This window comes from Anopheles moucheti, chromosome 2 (genome assembly GCF_943734755.1).
Source record: "Anopheles moucheti chromosome 2, idAnoMoucSN_F20_07, whole genome shotgun sequence".
NCBI lineage: Eukaryota > Metazoa > Arthropoda > Insecta > Diptera > Culicidae > Anopheles > Anopheles moucheti.
The window spans coordinates 46,629,293-46,647,763 of NC_069140.1; the positions used below are offsets into that span (position 1 = coordinate 46,629,293).

At 45.1% G+C, this 18,471-nt stretch overlaps 1 protein-coding gene across 1 annotated transcript; it reads right to left on the minus strand.

The window, feature by feature from the left end:
- Positions 1-1,189: 1,189 nt before the first annotated feature.
- LOC128309966 (uncharacterized) lies at positions 1,190-15,387 on the minus strand. The gene is made up of 4 exons (XM_053046487.1): positions 15,368-15,387; positions 4,458-4,763; positions 1,771-1,951; positions 1,190-1,638 (listed from the first exon to the last, which is right to left on the minus strand). Exons 1-4 carry the CDS (start codon positions 15,385-15,387, stop codon positions 1,213-1,215), a joined length of 933 nt encoding a protein of 310 aa, XP_052902447.1. The 3' UTR covers positions 1,190-1,212.
- Between the last annotated feature and the right edge of the window lie 3,084 nt (positions 15,388-18,471).

Here is an 18,471-nt window from a genome sequence, read left to right on the forward strand (position 1 = left end):
ATGAAAAATAAAGATAACCAAAAGAATAGTATGAAATTTTAAGCAACGTGTCCCATTGTTTGCTTCGAAAAGTAGAAAGATGAGTTTTGTTCAAAGGATTGCATACATTTTAAGGTTTCATGGTATAAGCGCCTAAAGTTATGCAATGTATTGCACAAAATTTACAACGAAAGTTGCTGACGATTTTTACATCCGTTAACGTATTTGTTTAGCACTATTTTCTTCTTAACAACTTCGCATAATATTTCTTTCAATTATGTAATATTACAATTTAAACAAAAGCTTTATTTGGTTGGCTGTGGCTGCACTTTTTCTAACATAAGCGGTTCTTCGGATATATATTTTGTTCAACCATGACAACTCTTATCACATTCTTCCAATATGATTAAAGATACCTTTATTTACAAGCACTTGCTTAATCAACCCAAATAAGCACCACAGCGTTCTACAAAACCTCGAAAGGCACACCGCGAAGAGTTTGTTGCGTGCAGTTTCGTTTGCTTTGAATGTTTTGCCTCCTGTTAAAACAATTGCCCTCATTTGCTCGCACCTGAATACAGATTTGTTCGTTGAACAAGCCATAGATTCTCCATAGGCGTAGGTTGGCCAGATTCGAGAATGTTTAAAGTTAAAATATAGACAGTTTACATAGTAAGTTATACATGTTGCAGCTCTGCACACCATGCGCACAAATGCACTCCATGCGCATCGATCCCATGCGGAAGGACGTGATTTCAGGCTTAACAATAATTTAAGTACAGTAAATAGTAAAGCAGCACCAGTGCGCTTAGCGTATGGTGCGTAAAGCGATAGACTGTCGTCATCTCCGACTTGCAAGAATGGAACAATGGAGGACATTTTAAAACCTACAGTACTAATTTTCATGTGTGTTTTCCGTTTTCTTCTGTTTGCGATAGCAATAGCTTGGAGTATTGTTTAAGATACACAGTATAACTTTTTTTTAAAAACATGTTCTCATTTCCTTCTCATGCTCTATAATGTTGAAGAAATGTTGGACAATCCTTTGGAAGCAGTTCGAAGGCGATCGCTGTTATACCGCCATCAGGTCCAGCGTGCGCCCTCTTCCGGCAGCGCAGTGTTTGGTTGTGGTCTGCCTTATTTAATCTCTCCCTGTCTCTCTATCTCTCCTTCTCTCTGTTAGTATTAATCTTAGCACCTACTTCACTAGTCATCTACTAGCACTAACCCCGTTTACACACCAACCACCGGGTGACTCATGATCTTCGTTCTGCTGCTCTTGTCGCCCAGTATGTAGAAACTTTGCGGTTTGCCATTGCTACCGGTGTTGTATTTGCCACCGGTGTGCTTCTTCGATTTTCCTCCACCGGTTTGCTTCTTCGCCGGTGCGTAATACGTGGGGAACTTGCGTTTGGCCAGCCGCGACTCTGACTCCCGCTCGTGCGAACCCATCTTGAGCAGTGACTTTTCGCGCGGTGCACCCTCCCACGGTTTGCTCCAGGTAGGAATTTCCTTAATGTCAATCAGCTCATCAATGTCATCATGGCGGCGCGAGTTTGGATGACGGCTCTGTTTCGCACCGAGCATCTTCTTCAGCACCGGAATGTTCCAGTGGTAGATGCGTGCCGGTTTACCATTCGATTTAAATCCAACCGGGACCTACAAAACCGAGACAGCGAGAAAGATAGAGACTAGGTTAGCAAATGAGGACACGATGGGAGGATGGCAACAACCATCACACCAAAAAAACCAGGCACACATGTCCAGAGATTGTGGGACTTCCTTCCTTACCTGTTTGCCAACGTCCGAAATACTGTTCAGTGGGGCGTTATTTGTGTAGTAGTACGGGTTCGGGGGCAGCTTGATGACATACATGTGCGAATCGTCTGGCCGTCCGTAGTGCCGTGACTCCTCCGCCAGGCGTTTCTTGTGATGATTGGTAGCGGGACGTACCTTACCCAAGCCAAGTTTGCTGCAAAATGCCAAAAACACCAAAATACCTCAGTTAGCACACGTTGTAGCAAGCAGAAACTATTCCCAATTGCTGTCATTCGTCCAAATAAGCTCCAAAACAGTCGCATGACGAAAGAAACCAAAAAGAAATGACGCATTCAGGGGCACACGGGCTTACGGGCAGGATGATTCTCGAATAGAAAATCAATATTTAACGACTGCTCGAAGACTCGAAACCGTACGAAAGGAGGCGATCTTTTGCTGGTGTTGTTAATGTGAGGAGCATTGATGCTGCCGAGGCAAACAAAAAAAAAGCCTCGCATGCCACCGAAATTTGAACTCATATCGTCAATCCGCAGCCAATGGGCATGAGTGTGCGGAATTTGTAGATATGATGTTTTCTCCATTTTTTTTCCACCTCTGCTGTGGCTCAACGATAATTTCATGCAAGATAAGTTTTTTTTTTGTGTATGCATGGAAGTTGGGCCAAAAACGTGAAAACAAAACGAAAAAATATGCATATGTATTACTGAGAGTTTTGGATCATACCGAGCTGAAGATCGATTCCAACAGGGAAACGGATAATTGTTGAAACGTAGCGATCAGATGTGTTTTTTATGGTCTTTCAGATTTTTTTTTTCGCTTACAGTTGTATGCAAAACAGTAGCAGTGGCAGATGTTTGATTACCTACACCGGATTATATCATTTATTATTAGCAATACCCTTATGCCTCTCCGAACTTCTGATTTGCAAGCGATTGATCTTTCTTACTTTGTACTGTCTTATGGCGTGCATATCCATTATTCTTGGAATTAAAGTCACAATGTTCTTATTTTATCTTTATTCAAGAAGAATGACCGGCTCTCATAGCTAAAGGTTTATGATTTATGGTCTACCACTGTATAAGGGTTTCGAGTGCAATTGAGCAAATTAAAGATCGTTTTGAATTCCTTTCAAGTTGATATTACAGGGTTTCGAATCACATAAGGGAACATTACAATCGTTCAGGAGATATCGTTGCAAGAGATTGCGGAGGGATATGCAATTCATTGAGGGATATTTTCAGAAGAGAAATTTGCAATCATTAAGGGGAAATATGCAATCATGCAGGAGGATTTAGTTAACAACGCTCCCGAGAGCAATCTTTTTGGTTGCTCGGTTTGCTTAAATTATTTATTTAAAAATATTTTACTACATAAATTAGTTTGGTTAAATAATTGTCAATTAATTAAACGACATCGCTTCATTATCATGTAAATGTTGATGAGTTGATAAACATACCACAGAAATCATAGTAATTTCTAAGAGCTTGATCACAGGGCTTGTCACAGCTTTTATAAGGAAACAGAGAGGGTGGAACATAGATCTTTGCAACTGATATTGTAGAACATCTTCAGAAGCAAACCACACGAATACGATTTGAGCAAATAATGTCAGCTTTTTCATTTTGGTATTACGTTTTTTCTTGTTATGCTGTTTTTTTTTGTTTTAAGTTTTTTTTTTGTGGAGTAGAAAAGAAACTGTTTACCTTTGAACATTTTTTTGAAAGCAAATGAAGGTTGAGTTTCTAGAGTAAAAACATGACTGTGGCAATCTATTCGTTAAAGGTCTTGTCGTGATTTTGTTGTCGAAACTTAAGCAAACCGAAGACAATCCAACCAAAAACAAACGATGACAATGAATAGATTGCTCTACAGAGCGTTTTTAGTTAAAATACCCTGTATATCTGCACAATTCCCCTTGATCATTGCAAATTTCTTCCAAACGTTTAAAATGTCCCCTTATATGACTCGAAACCCTGCAAAACTTCTCAATTTCGGGATTTTGTTTAAAATACAATTTCCTTCTGTCTAAAGCTTGCTAAACAATCACATACTCCTTGTCTGAAAGCTTCGCATTTGTGTGTGTTAAGAACGTTTTTTGTAGAATGCGTCTCACTTTGTAAAAACAATATCGGGAAGATCTCATCGAGGAAAGAATATCGGAACAGTTCCAACTTTACAAATTCTACTCAAAATCTCTGCCAAAAAGACAGATATTTTCATTTAATTCATAATTTCTTTAAACTCTCTTCACTAAAATGCTTTCAATTCTAATTCTCATCGTAATTTATTCTCAACGACAAAAAATATTCTCTCTGCATGATGTACCATATCAAATCGCGAATCATTAAGATCGATTACCAGCCCTATACAGACTTCGCAAAAAACTTTTCAACAAGAATGGCACTGGTTTGCACATAGCTGTAGATATCACAGCTTAAGAACGTTTGTGAAACACCGGATCTTCTCTTCAATACGCCACATCAAACCGTCATAATGATATGTTTGAAACCTTGCGAAGTATGGGCATGGATCGAGAATTGGTCAGGAAATAAACTGATTTACCGAGATCTACCCCGAAAAAGGGATACGGTTCTAATAATAGGTCCAATCCGTCCAGTAAAGTGAGGCTAGCAAAACCCCTACCTATCGTCGTTTAAATAATATTTCTAGAAGAACACCCCCTCCTTATCCAAACTTACCCGAACAGCTCGGCATTGCTCAGGTCCTTCTTGGACGAAACGTCCAGCGATTTCGGTGCGAATCGATTAGCGTTCCTGTGCATAGCGTGGTGACCGTCCAGCTCATTGGACGTGCTGTCCATGGCGAGCGTCTTGATGTACGTAATAGGAGTGGACTTTTTGTTCGCCTTTCCCAGCCGGATCGCTTTTCCGGCCTGCACCGTCTGGGAGGCCGTATCCGTTTCGTGCGCCTTTATGGATTTAGGGGTGGCGGATTTTTCTGCCACAGCGCACCCGACCAGTACTATGCCGAACAGCAGCAGCAGCCTGCAGGGGTTGTTGGAGGAAAGGGAGAAAAAAAACAACGGTTGGAAAATAAATAACTTGAGCGTATGAATAAATTTTGCCAGCTGTCGAACGGAAGAGGACGGCCACGGCATACCACACGGGCGAACGGCGATGAACGGATGGGAAATGAACACTTTACTGTCTTTAGGGCCTTAAATGGTACTAAATAGTGGCGTGGTCGTAGGTACCGCGGACTTAGGACCCTTGCGGGCAGGTGTGTGCATTCGAGCTCGATCGCGTCGTGCGGCACAGAGACAGCATCTCATCGCTGCGTGCCATTCGCCCCGGAGGACGGGAAATTTGCCATTTTACGCCACTCGTTCGGAACGCATCGTGAAGCATGGCGATGGCGTCTGCGAGACGATGACGAACGCAAGACGATGTCCACCTCAACTCGACCGACAACCGTCCATGGTGACAGGCGCGGTGAGGCGGTCAGGTAGCGGTGGAGGGCTGACACGGTCGCTGGTTCCACACGGTACCGGTACCGTTAGTATCATTTGCCTCGGCCAGTTCGCGCGCACGATAAGGGGCCCGCGGTTGGCAAGGTTCGTCTTCGTCGGCCGTGTTCTTGCCGTTCCCCCTTAAGACCGTCATTAAATCAGCCAATGTTAAGGGGGGCTGCCGAACCGGTGGTGCGCTGATAGCTGATGCGCAAGTGCAAAGAACCTGCGCGGCCAAGAACCGGCACGTTCTGCGCGCCCGGGCGCGTGTCTCCGGCGAGCGCGTATAATCCGCAGCTGCTATGTATTATTGATAAGCTGCCGCTTGTCGCACACAGGACATTAGCACCTCGAGCGATGAAGCTAAACCGAACGCTCTGTGGAATCGATCTGCAGATCGCGCCCGGAGGTTTTTTGTAGGTCCTCACGGATGCAGGGAAGAGGGTTGAAAAATAAAGGAGGACGTGCGCAGCGATCGATGGGGACGTGTGCATTCCGACCGCTGACCATTTGTGGTCATAACACCGCCTTTTTTTGTATGTGGGAAAAAGGCACCCTTTCGGCCGCAGGACGGCGGGGGTCCCAGTTTCGGTTCCCATTCGATATGGGGTGGGAAATGCCCAGTATGGTACCGAACTGGGCGGGTATGGCGGTCTATGACTGTTTCGAAATGGGAGTGAGAAAAAAGAAGGCATCCCATGTACCCATTTCCATTCCCGGATCTTCTTCTGCCCGTTGGTACGTGATCGCGATCAATCTGTTTCACAACCCCGAACGAAAGAAGGAAGCAAAAAAAAACTAACCACGGGCCATAAAACCTTCTACCGGAGAGGGTGAACTCCACTGATCTCGTTGCTACTGCCGTGTCCCTTCCGAAACGGCCACCACAACCTGTCAGCAGGTGCCGGTCCACCCCCGTCCAAACGATCTTGCCGGAGTTGCTGCTTTTTTTTTATCGTCCACGTTTACACGATGGATTTTCGCGCTTTTCTGGCAATTATCGCGATACGGTCCGTGCGCGAAATCGCCCCGTAACGAGTTCGGGCGTTCTTGAGCGGCAAAGAACTCCACGTTGTCTATCGCCCCGGGTGGGTGGGTTTAGTTTGGGTGGTTGGGTGTATTGTTTAGACGCGTGGCGCGTCTTCCATCTCGCGCTGAACCATGGAAGGTATTGTGTTTTTTTTGTTCATGTCTGTCAGGGACTGTAAACTAGAAAAATCAGTCATCTTCTCCTTTTTCGAGAGTGTTCGCTTCTTCCATTTCCAGTGTTTTTCCTACTCGTGGAGCTTTTGTTCTTTAGTTCGACTTCATTTTTTATGGCCGCTGGTGCAGAATAATAGCAACTAGCTTCTTCCTATTACAATTTTCAAACTCCTCTCACCGGATCGGGAGTTTCGGGAGTAGTGGCTGCCGTTCTTTTGACCTTTCGGTCGGTACGCATCGGCCAAAACCGGGCACACGTTCCAGTGTGCCCGGTGGAACGAGACCGGTGGAATGAGAATGTCAGGCTTTTTACATGCTTCCAGCCCCTGCCGGGCTGCAGCTTTTCATCAAGCTGTACCATTACGCGCCGGCCCTGCTTGGGTGGTTCCGTAAAGTGTGCCCGATCTGTCAGAGAGGTCGATGCTACAGCCGCCTCGCTGCTTCACCGGTACAGTTAGCAAGGCGCTGGCACGCCACAGACCCGGCCAGCATGACACATTTGGAGGTGGAAGATTGTTGTAGTTTTCAAGGCTTGATAATTGCCTCGGGACCCGAAAATCCTGACCCGTCATCGTTTGCCAACCGACCTGCGCCGGGGTCCAATTTGTTCGCAGCGAAGAATCAATTTAGATACGCGAGGCTCCGATTGTGTGTTTTTGCTGCGCAATTTGCCGCGTGTGCACCGTTCGGGTTCGCGTCCTTAAGTTACATTTTATTGTCCAATTTGTGCGGTGATGTCATTTGATAAAAATTGACCGCAGCCACAGTTTGTTGTGCCGTTGGGTGAGTAATGCGTGTGGAGCATAATGGTTTTTACTACCATGCGATGTGCTTCCCATTTCCGTTGGGGAAACAGTAGCTGATTGAGCAATGGAGTTTTATTGATTCGAAAAATAACCGACGTAAAATATTCAGGAAAATTGACATACATGACTTACGTTCTACAGCGAATGATGACTAACGCTGCGTACAAAAGCTCGATTATTACGATCATTTTAACGATACTGTCAAAATGATTCACAAAAAACTTGGGAGGATGTTACTTGTGATAAATAATTATAAAGCAATACTGCAAGCGGACAATTAGTGCCAGTTTTTCAACATTCATACAATTAAGTAGTTAGTAAACATTGAACGGCGCATGTAGTAGAAGCCTTGAACTTTTTATCCATTACAAGATATGAGGATGATCAAGAACTTCGGAACACCGAATTCTCTCATCTCTGTTTGATTATTCAACACCCTCAAAACTATGATTTTATTTATGCCCATTATTGCCAAAATTAATAACGTTCTTTATTTGCAACATTCCTTCATTTTTATGTAAAGTAATTAAATATGTATGCTGTAAAAACGGGATATGATCTTTACATAAAGGATAAAAAATAGATTCTAAGAGAATGACTATTGATTAAGTTTATGATACAATTATTAGTTACAACCTTAAGAATATATTTTTCAAAAAAAATCGATTAAGCTGCTGCGATGATCGGAAAATTGAATTTTCTTCTCCAAATATCTCCAGTGCTGGATATAGCCAAATGAACATAATGTCCTTGATCCCCGTTTTTAGTGATGGCTAGAAGGATTACAAAGCTTCATGCGATTATAATTAAAATTTCGTACCTTCGGGATATGATGGGTTTAATGAGTAATAAAAATCATTTTTTCTAGGCAAATAAATCCAGATCACATAAACTTCCACAGTGCATATTGACAATAATACCCTCAGGCGCCTCGTATAACAAGTGCATAGCTAAACACTCCACCGGTCAAGAGTGCGCTGCTAATATGCTAATATTAGCTGCCTATATGCTAATACAAGCACGAGAAAACGACGTTTATAAAATTAAGCTGACCATTTTTTATTCAAATCTGTAGAGTGTCGGAAAAGGTCCTCCGTTCAAAGTAATTAAAAACCCCAAAAATCGCAAAAAGAAGTAAGCAAACTAACTAATGAATTATAACCAACACCAACTCCAAACACTCCATTAGCTTGGTGATTAAAATTTCTTCTCTCCGGCAGCAAAAAAAATAGCATCTGTCATCATTGTTTGAGCAATGGTCACACGGCCCCCCCGGCGAAACAGCATCAGAAATAACATTTCTATTTAGCGCCAACCTCATTCGGTTGTGTCACCACCGCAACGCGGGATAGATTTCACCCAGGTTCTTCCACCATTAGATCCCATTCTGGTTGCCGCATTAATTGGGGACAAGAGGCTCCCAAGCCAGGCAAGATAGCAGAAAGAAGCAAAAACGTCAAGGTTTCTCCTTTCTTTCTCGCTTCTATTTTCCAAAATGCTAAGCTAATCTATGCTCATTCATTAGGCCAATTAACGGACGGGCCTCCGGGGAAGAGAAAGGGATCTTTGTTTTTTTTTTTTTTGGGTGATTTCCTTCGTCGATAGAGAACTACCCCGTAACGGAAGGAAGGGTGGGCCGGATTTGGTGGACTGGGAAAGAGGGCGGAGGGACAGCTTTTCTGCCCAACCAGAAAGTGGAAATTTCTTCCGTTAAATAAATCATTTCTCCACTCACTTTTTTTCTTGGCAAAAAAAAAAAAACAATAATAAAGTGAGAAAAACTTTACTCCACTTTTACTGTGGTTTATGCTTAGCCGGCGATCGATGATTTTCGTACGCACTTTATTGCCTATTTCGCCAAACATAAACTACAAAAAAAAGAGCACGCCTGGGAGAAGTAGAACGGCAACGTGGTGCCGGGGGAAAAGGAAGGAAAAATCAATCAAACTGATCCCATCCCTCAACCGACATAGATTTCCACCGGTTTTCAAAGACAAATAAATAATGGAAAACGAACCACAACTTTTTCCTTCGCTAAATAGGTAAGCACCGGCCCAACCGTCCCACCGATTCGGGCCAAAACGATCGATCTGGTGCCGCTCATTTTAGTGCTTTCTCATTAGGTTTAGCTCGAGTGAGTTGTTTTATTATTTTCACAATTAACAAACGATTCCATTCCTTTTCAGGGAATCCGGTTCAGCCGGGTGCCTGCGTGCTGCTGGAAAAAAGGGGCTTATTATGCTCACCAGTGCTTGTAGTAGTTGGTTGTCTTACGACAGATTTTAGATAAAACTACGAATGAGTACATGATAAAGGAATTCGCTACCGAAATTCTATTCCCGAACACGCACACACCGACCGAACCGGGCACGATCAAATCAAAGCCGTACCGTAGCAATAACGATGGGACGGCATCAATTCGTCGGTTCACTCCTCTGATTTTCACTTAACGATCGAGCGGACCATAAAAATATTCCATCACACCGAAGATGCACTTTGGCGCATCCGCATCATCTTCCCAATCTCGCTAGACTGATCACTGTTTAATGACTCATTTTACTCTTCGGAACCAATAAATTAAACGAAACCCCCCGATGGTGAACAAATAAAGCGATCGGCTGGAAAACGGGTCAATGGGGTTTGGTTTTTCCGCCGGCCTACCCACCGTGCACCCACAGGAAGAACACCCGATAAGTATGCTTTAATGAATCTTGCCGATCGTAAAAACGCTCTCCCATGGTCTACCCATGGGATAAAGTCCTCCGTCACGGCGACGGTGTCCCGTTCCTCCTTGCAAGATATTTCATTCTTATCTTTTGCCGGCACACCTCTATGTATGTCGCACCATCACGCCACCATGCGTTCCGAAAATCCGTTAGCGACGTTCTCGTGTTTATCTCGTGAAGATCTTGCCGCGAACCTCGCGGTACTCGAACTCGGCAGGCATCGCAGGGCAAAACGGCGCACAAAATAAAAACAGACTTCCAATTTTTGCACGCCTCACCGTCTCACGCGGGGCGGCTAAACAAACGGGAGATAATGGCGAAATAATAATAAAAAAACGGAAAAGATTCACGATTTTAGCCCGCAAAATAATAGATAGGAACATCCTGAGCGCGCTACTAAACGGGTGGGTGTGAGGCAGAGAGAACTATTAGAGGGAAAGATCAGCACACGATTTGCGGGGGGTTTCGGTGTTTGGAGGCGAAACGCGCAAGCCCGGGCTAGCTTGTTGCAATTAGGCGATGAAATTAGGATGAGCTTATAAACGATCTCGCGTCACAGCAGGTGCGTTTAATGGAACTTTTTTGTGTGTTCCCCCGATCGTCATCGTCACCAGCTGGTAATGTGATGTTCTTTACCGGTGTTCCGTTGGATGGCGATGGCGGACGGTGTATGCCGCCGATGCCCTTACTTGGTTCCCAGAGATTTACAGTCTGACACCTACTACGCATCAAAAAGCGCGCAATTACCACCGATCATATGCGTTTCCTAATGAGGTCGTTGATCGGTCGTAAGCTTCAAACGATCGGATGGGAAGGGTAAGCCGGGAATCGAGGTTACTTAACTTGTAAGCAACCCTTCGTTTTTATTACATTCATTTTTTCATTCAAAATAAGTTATTTAAATGAGAAATTGATTCATTGTTACTCGCCCAGCATGCATTACAAGTCGATATTGCGACGTAAAGGTAAGCTTGAAGAATTTATTAAAACGAATTTTGAATAGAAAAAAATGTTTTTCTTTATAACTTATACACGAATTTAGCATGATATGTATTGAGAAAAGATTTATGCTTAGAGATAAAAGCTAAAATGTCTCATTTTGACATTTTTTTCATAGACAAAGGAATTTTAATGTAATTTATATATCTTAGGCGTGTTATTTTATAATGTGTTTGTCTTCTTGATTTCATGACCTAATAGATTTTACACAACTAAATATACAATACAATACAATTACAATTATTTCATAACAGCCTGATCTATTAACAAACCTTCAGAAATTCAAATCAGATTCGAACCACGGTCTTCAGTGCGATAGATTGGCATTCGAGGCACGATGCCATGGGAGCGTATACCACTTCAATAGCTAAGAATGACAAAGAATCTTGACAAATATAATGCTTAATATTATTATTAAATTCTTGAAAAGATAAAACTTGAATCGCAAGATGAAATGATTTCGATCACTATCGTATCAGATATTCGTTAATAAGCCGTTAACGAGCAATTCGGCCGTTTCTAAATACAATCATTAGCGAACATTTCTACATTTAAAGTAAACACGTGGAAATTGTACATTGCCAACGAAAGCAGTAAATCGTATCGTTAGAACCCAACAAAATGTTACACTTAAACTCCAAATTTACAATAACACACTTCAATCAATTTCAGTAAACTTTTTGATATAATAAAGAACGTTTATGACAGCAAAATTGATTTCGAATTGTGGCTCCTTTCTTCATCGTTATAGAAGTGTTACGGTAGTGCGATATTAAAGCCATTTGGCAATGTTTGAAATGCGTATAAAATTTTCAAATGATGTTGTTTAATTTATTCCATTAAAATGTTATCGCACCAGCTGACAGCGATCGCGAAATTTGGGTCCCGTTTTGAGCAGGTGTAAAGTCGACTGAAAGATGCTTTACTCGTGCTGCGTTCGTTCTGTTCCTTTCCCGCCACTTTCCGCAGTGCTTTCTTAACCCTCCCACCCCCTCTCGATCTACCGGGCAATGATTAATGCTTTCGCGGGTGAAATTTCGGTGTCAAAAATAATGATTCTCGCGAGTGTGCGAGTTTTTTTTTTCTCTTAATTCGTTACCTCCCAAAAGTGATCCCCAGAGCCACCCCGGGGTGTGATGCCCTGAAAGCCAAAATCCAGCGCCTTAATCCAAATACCCGATTAACCACAGCCGACGGGACACAGATTCGCAGAGTTTGTTTTACTCCAATTTATTCCACCGCGGGGTTGGTTTAATTTCAATGCTTTTTTTGTGTTTCGTTTATTTGATCGCGATCTCGTGGCTAAAATTGCAATTGTGGCCGATTATTTTGTGTTATGCTCTCCCAGGTCACGGTGCGTGCAAATCCTGCACCAAATTGGGACACACGATCGATGCAGTTTTTCGGTGGGGTTGGAAAAATCACGCTTTGACCGTGAGACACCATCGGAAACGGAAGGCTGTGGAGAATGATGTGGAGCGAAAATAAACCACCCCTATTGACTGCTCGATTCCGGTGTCTGCCCCCACCGAGAGAAGATGCTATGAACTGTCGATGGTTGGCCGCGAGATATAATTGGCAAATGTTTCCCCGCGTAAGGAGGAAAAAAAGGCACACATTTGCTCCCGTTCCCGACCGGCGGTGGCAACTCTCAATCCCCCCCGTGGAGTCTGGAGGGAAAATGTTATCGGGAGCCATCGGGCGATACCCCACGATCATCATCATCATCATCCCGACCGGTTGTTTTCCTTTTTAAAATCTCAAACGATTTTCTATTTAATTCTAGCGTCCCGAAATGCGGACGTCGTGATGATCGCCGCTTGCTGCCCGATCGGACTTCCGATTGTTTTGCTTTGCGCGCACGTTCCGTTAGGGCCGTGGCAGCTCGTTAAGGGTGTTGATGCACCGCGGGAAGGAACCGGAGCGGGTTCGGGAAAAAAGAAACCATTGGGGTGTTTAAAGGCCACAACAAAATGAAGTGACGAGATGGATTAATCATGGGTCGACTAATAGGGTGACGATCCACACCAGCTGGGGGGGGGGGACTCACAACAGGAAAGATTGTGGAAAAGGTTAACTAGAACAAGGTGCGCTAAAAAGAAGGTAAAGCAGCAAGCAAAAAAAAATGTGATCACAACAAGAGATCGACAGCTAACGGTGGGGTTTCTTTCTAAGCAGATTAATAGCAGGAGGACAATTTGCAACCAAATGTGGACACGAAAGCGCGTGAAAAAGAAAAGGCCATTAACAAAATAAAACATTTAGTCAAACCATCAGAATTACAAATGAAACGCGCAAGAAAAGTGTTTCGAACAAACAGCACCGCACGATTGAAAAAGATAAACCAAATTCCAACCAACGTTCCCGTTCGGTGCGTTTGAAACAAACAGACAAAAAAAAATACTAAACAACCAACTGTCCAAAAAATTTCGCTTTTCTCTTCAAGCCTATCCGTGCAGAAAACAATCACTCTTGTGCAAACGTTATCAAAATAACGAAAAAAAAAGCCCGAAGTTTGTTTAATAGAAAATGGAATGTGCCCGTTTAAAGTGAATGCGTTCGTGTCTTGTGCGGGCGTAGAAATACTTATAAATGATTCAAACAAGTCAACACAACTTTTTAACGCTTCAACGCAAACACAAACCCGAACCATCTATCCACAAACCCCCAAACCGACCTCCACGTCACAGCAAAACGCATTATTCCCATCGCTAATTCACATCGTTTGTTGCGACTTCCGTATCTGGACACGCCATCATACCATCATGCCGGCGCATCTTCACCCACAGCACCGCCTGAATGACCCTCGTACGTGGGAGGGCGAGAGATTGTGGGCTTTGCGGCACGCTGGGAACCTTCAACCTTCGCCCCGGCGGTCTGTACATTTCCACCGTTGCCGCACTGCTCCGAATTCCGTGCATACACTAAGCGGCAGGGGGTTCGTCGCTTGGTAATGTTTCCGGAACAGCCAGCCGCGGCAGGTGCACCTTGGACAGCCCTATATTGCGCTTATCTAATTGACGACCAGCGAGCAAGACGATTATCAAAACGCCATCAAACGCACACAGTTTCTGTGCTGTCTCCCTGCTGCCCTGGAGGATGCGGTTAGTGGGGACGCCTTTATAGCAGGGAAATTGGGTGGGAACGTTCTACGGGGCCCTGCCATTCAAGTACGGGTATGAGTGTCTTTCAACGATCAAAAAATTCACTTTTCCTCCACAATCACCCCTGGACGGGGATGTTTCATCTTTCTTCATGTACTTTTATCATTCTTGCGCCACCACGCGCACATTCTGCCCCTTTCCGTCTCGCTCGGCAACATATCCTCCACCACACTGCGGACCGGGTTTTAACTTGTCAACCTGTCCTCTGCCGGATTGCCGGGCTGAAACCTGAAATCCGCCCGAGCGCACACCGGTCATAACCATTAAACCCGCCCAGCCGCATCGCCAACCCGGGCACCTGCCTGCCTGAAAACGGTACCGTTGGGTTCGAAACCGTCCAAGGAATGCGAAAGAAAATGGCAAATACGCAAAGAGGGTGCCCTCGCATGCCTTTCGATATGTGCCTTCTATTCTTGCGTGTGGTTTGTTTTTTTCCCCCCACTTGCTGGTTTTTTTTTTTTATTCTCGGAATAACCCCAACGCTCTCACCCATCGGCAGAGGATTCCGCAAAGAAGATGGCACGATGCACTCGTTCCAACCTTCGAAGCCAGCGGGATGTGCAACAACGTCATAAAGGCAGAGACCAACAACGGCTAAAACTCACACACAAAGATCTAATGCCCTTCGGCACCGGACATTCGTTCCAGCCATTTGACCGTTGGTGCGAAAATTTATGGATTTCGTTTGTGCATTTCGTTTGTGCGCTTTCGGTACGGTCCGCCGGTACATTGGCGAATCGTTTTCTTTGGCGTTTTCGTTCGTTTGGAGAATATTAAATTCTCCAAAGTGCATCACCCAGAACACCCCATGCACGGGGAGGGCGCCAATGCGTGCGTGAGGAGGTATTGCCAAGAGTCTTTCATCCCAAAGTTCCGAAGAAACCCTAAACCCCCAACCCCGGCCCGAATGTGTCTGGACATACTCGACCCATGAATCATTTCCACTGCGTTCCACAAGGGATAGTGGGGAAACCGGACCGTTCCTGCATTACTGGCACGTTTCCATTTTGCGCAGCATCATCGCGGAGATGAAACATCACCAGCAACCAGTGGACGGTACCAAATTTCCTCGGAATTTTCGACCACCGCGTTGCCTCCCGTTCGGGTTGAGCAAACAGGTACTTTCGGAAGCTACGGAAGGGCTTCTTCCGGCCATTTTTCCAACCTTATTCTTTACCGGTTTTGCTGGGACTTGTGCGTGTGTTTTTTTTTCTTAGTGACGCGCATTTAGACGGTACTTACGGAAATTGATTGCCAAACATCGTGACACCGTTGCTGCAAAACAGGGCAAAACGTCGAGACAAGTTGTTAACTGGCACGTTGGTAAGTAGTAACACACCGTCACTAGCACAAATCACAATTAGTTTAAACTATAAATTGATTCAAAGTGATCCGCAACACAAAACAAAAAAACACTTGCACTTCCCTAGTATTTGCAGGCTGTTTATGATGCTTGTGTTTTGTAAACTCTTGCCACACTGAATCGTTGTAAAAAATGTTAATCAAACAGAGAATGGAAAACAGTAATCTTCCACAACACTCTTACTGTGCTTTAAAACGCTATTGCCCACGACACGGTGGCGTAAGTACACTTTGCACAAACCGTTCGCTGTGACGGAACCGGCCAGAATGAAGTGATCGCAACGGTTATACCACGCAGGAAAAGCTCCGCCAAGGGTAACGCACACGAACGTCGGACGGACGGAAGACAGTGGACAGGCGCGCGCGCGCGTACACGCGTGCACGGATCGAGTTTCGCCCGAAGACTGAGTGAGTGTCGTGAGTGGCCGATCATCTTCGTTGGCCGGTGATGCTGCGAGCATTTTAGTGGAGCAATGTAGCGGAAGCAGAGGGAGCAAGCGATCGTGAGTGATCGTCAGCGAGCGAAAGTCATCAGTAAAGGGGAGCTCCTAGAATACACAGTGGGAACTGTTGGTTTTGACGATGTGTTTGAATGATTTTCGTTGGAATGATGGTGTCAAAGCGTCCGAAAAAAAGGGCTGCGACATTCGATTGGCATACTCGACCGTGCCGGATTTAGAGGGCACCTGCCAAGACTGCGAAGCGGTTTTATCTCCTGATAACTAAGCAAGAAAGTACAACCATTTCTGTGAATGCAATTTAAGGTTCAGTCTGAAATTTAAACGTTTAAATAACTTAATTTAAAACTATATCGCGCTGTACACCATGACGATGATGATTTAAATTTAGACTCTACATTTGGACCGGAGTTCATCTTGACGATAATGAGTTCACTCAGCATGCGATCGGTAAATTCCTACAATGTCCACTCACGATGGCATTGTGGTCCTGTTTCATTGCATTTGTTTGCTGCAGCTCACAATGAACAACCTCCAGCAGATCCCACCAATTCCCCATATCGTTTTGCTCCTGTAGATACTAGAACTCCAATAGCTAAATGAGCATTATTTCCAAAAAAAATGTTCTAAAGACAGCCATTGTTTGGGCCCTTCTTTTTAATTCCGATGTATAACCTTTTCTTTTTATTTTAAACTACGCCCAAGTTTTCCTATAGTGCAAGGCGAACCGACACTCAGCCAAACGCAATGCTCTGGAATGAAAAGACGAAGTGTTTCATTTAAAAAAAAACAACTCTTTCTCATCGTCGACTTTTGCAGGTGCCCCTCTACGGAAATGATGAAATGTGAGAGCCCAACACGATCGCGCTGTACATCGTGACGATGATGATCATCAACATTCTTGGCTGTGGCGCAGGTGAGTACTGGCCATACACGCTTGTAAAACGCGGCAAGACGCGCATCTTCGCATATATTTCTACGCTTCGCGCATTCTCATCGCCCTGTGTCCGTTCCGTGCAGAGGGCAATTTTATGTTTCGCTTTTCTTTCCCGATTCTCCACCGTGCTCGTTCGATGCGGGAAGCCCCCGACGCAGGGAACACGGACGCGGTTTTGGGGGGTAGGGCATAAAAGCATCAAGCAAACTTCACAACGACTGAAGAAATCACACATTGGCAGCGATGGAAATGGGGGTTGGTTCCCCATCTAACGTATCGTATGGTGCGCTGGTTCTTGGTGTGGGAGCGCTATGGCCGGGAATGGGTGTTATGAGAAGGAAAGTAAACGCATCCCGAAAACAAAATGCATCACCCGTGTGCGCGTAGGCAAAAGGCAAAAGATTACCGGGGAAGATGATGTTGCAGTTGTACCATCGCTCAAAGGCGATGGTTTGGGACGAACGAAACCAGTAGAAAGGTGGTAAATAAACACAAATCTCCAACAAAACCACGAACTAAGAAGGGTGTAGATCGGCTGCACACCAACCGTCGGCAGGAACAATCCCGCTCGCTTGTTTGGAACGTGTCGAAGACGAATGGCGCTTCTGCATTTTTCATACACCACCAATGCACCAAATGCCGGTGACCCTCGGAACCCGCACTTGAGAGCATCCCTTCTTCACCCCAACACCTCGCATCCCCCGCACGATGCGCGTTCCGTGCATGATCATCGCACCATGCCGGCCATTGTAATACTTTCCTCGGCACAGCTAGCGAATGGAAGCCGTAAAACTAGGACAAGTACCAAGTGGGCACGCTAGTGCTGAAGGCTTAGAGCAGTACCGTGCTTAGATGGTGCCGTGCCGGGACTGGGTCTGGGACATACACGGTTCGGTGTGATTGGTACCCGGCCGGTGAGCATTAGCTGCAACAGCAGCAATGATCACGAAATGCGGTCAGCGCTTCCAAGAATGGCGTTTTCGGGATGATTTGCGAGGATTATCCGATTGTGTTTCCAGCCAGACCAGGTGGGGTTCCCACAAGCCACGACTATTGCGCATCGCGGGGGGTGGCCGGTCCGTCGATGCTGGCAGGAATTATGGGGTAGCGATCGGGCAAGAATACTCGCCAGCTGCTGGACGATGAGAGAAAGCGAGAGCTTATCCGTTTGCAAGGGGCAAAACAGCGTTGCCCGAAGTAACCGAGCGCGAAGAAGAACGCATCCAGCGACATTAGACATCAGGGGGGTGGGACTCGGGAAACTTTCTCGCCCTGCTCCAACAACGCCAACCAAGATTGGTACTGGATCAATGAAAGGCGACGAGGTGGTTGAAGACGAGTAACTTCTTTACCTTTCTGTCCTTTGCTTTCTGTCGCCCTACACCCTACATCCCGCCCAACGACGACCGCATTCCCCACCGGCGCGAAAGATTCTCATCGGCATACGTACGTGATCGTGCGATTCTGGTTTGTATGCTGATGTGGTTGTGCGGCCCTTAACTGTTCGGTTGTTTGGCTTGCGTGTGCTTTCTTCAGCTGCTGCTTCGCGCTTCCACACGCTCCAAAGATTGATCGATTTGACCGGCACT

What these genes read in the sequence shown, in the direction of transcription:
- LOC128309966 (XM_053046487.1), bottom strand. Translation starts at nt 15,387, where the DNA reads ATGTTTGGCAATCAATTTCC. An exon ending in ATGTTTGGCAATCAATTTCC is followed by an intron (nt 4,764 to 15,367) that starts GTAAGTACCGTC and finishes CAACCCCTGCAG; the next exon opens with GCTGCTGCTGCTGTTCGGCA. An exon ending in AGCAATGCCGAGCTGTTCGG is followed by an intron (nt 1,952 to 4,457) that starts GTAAGTTTGGAT and finishes GGCATTTTGCAG; the next exon opens with CAAACTTGGCTTGGGTAAGG.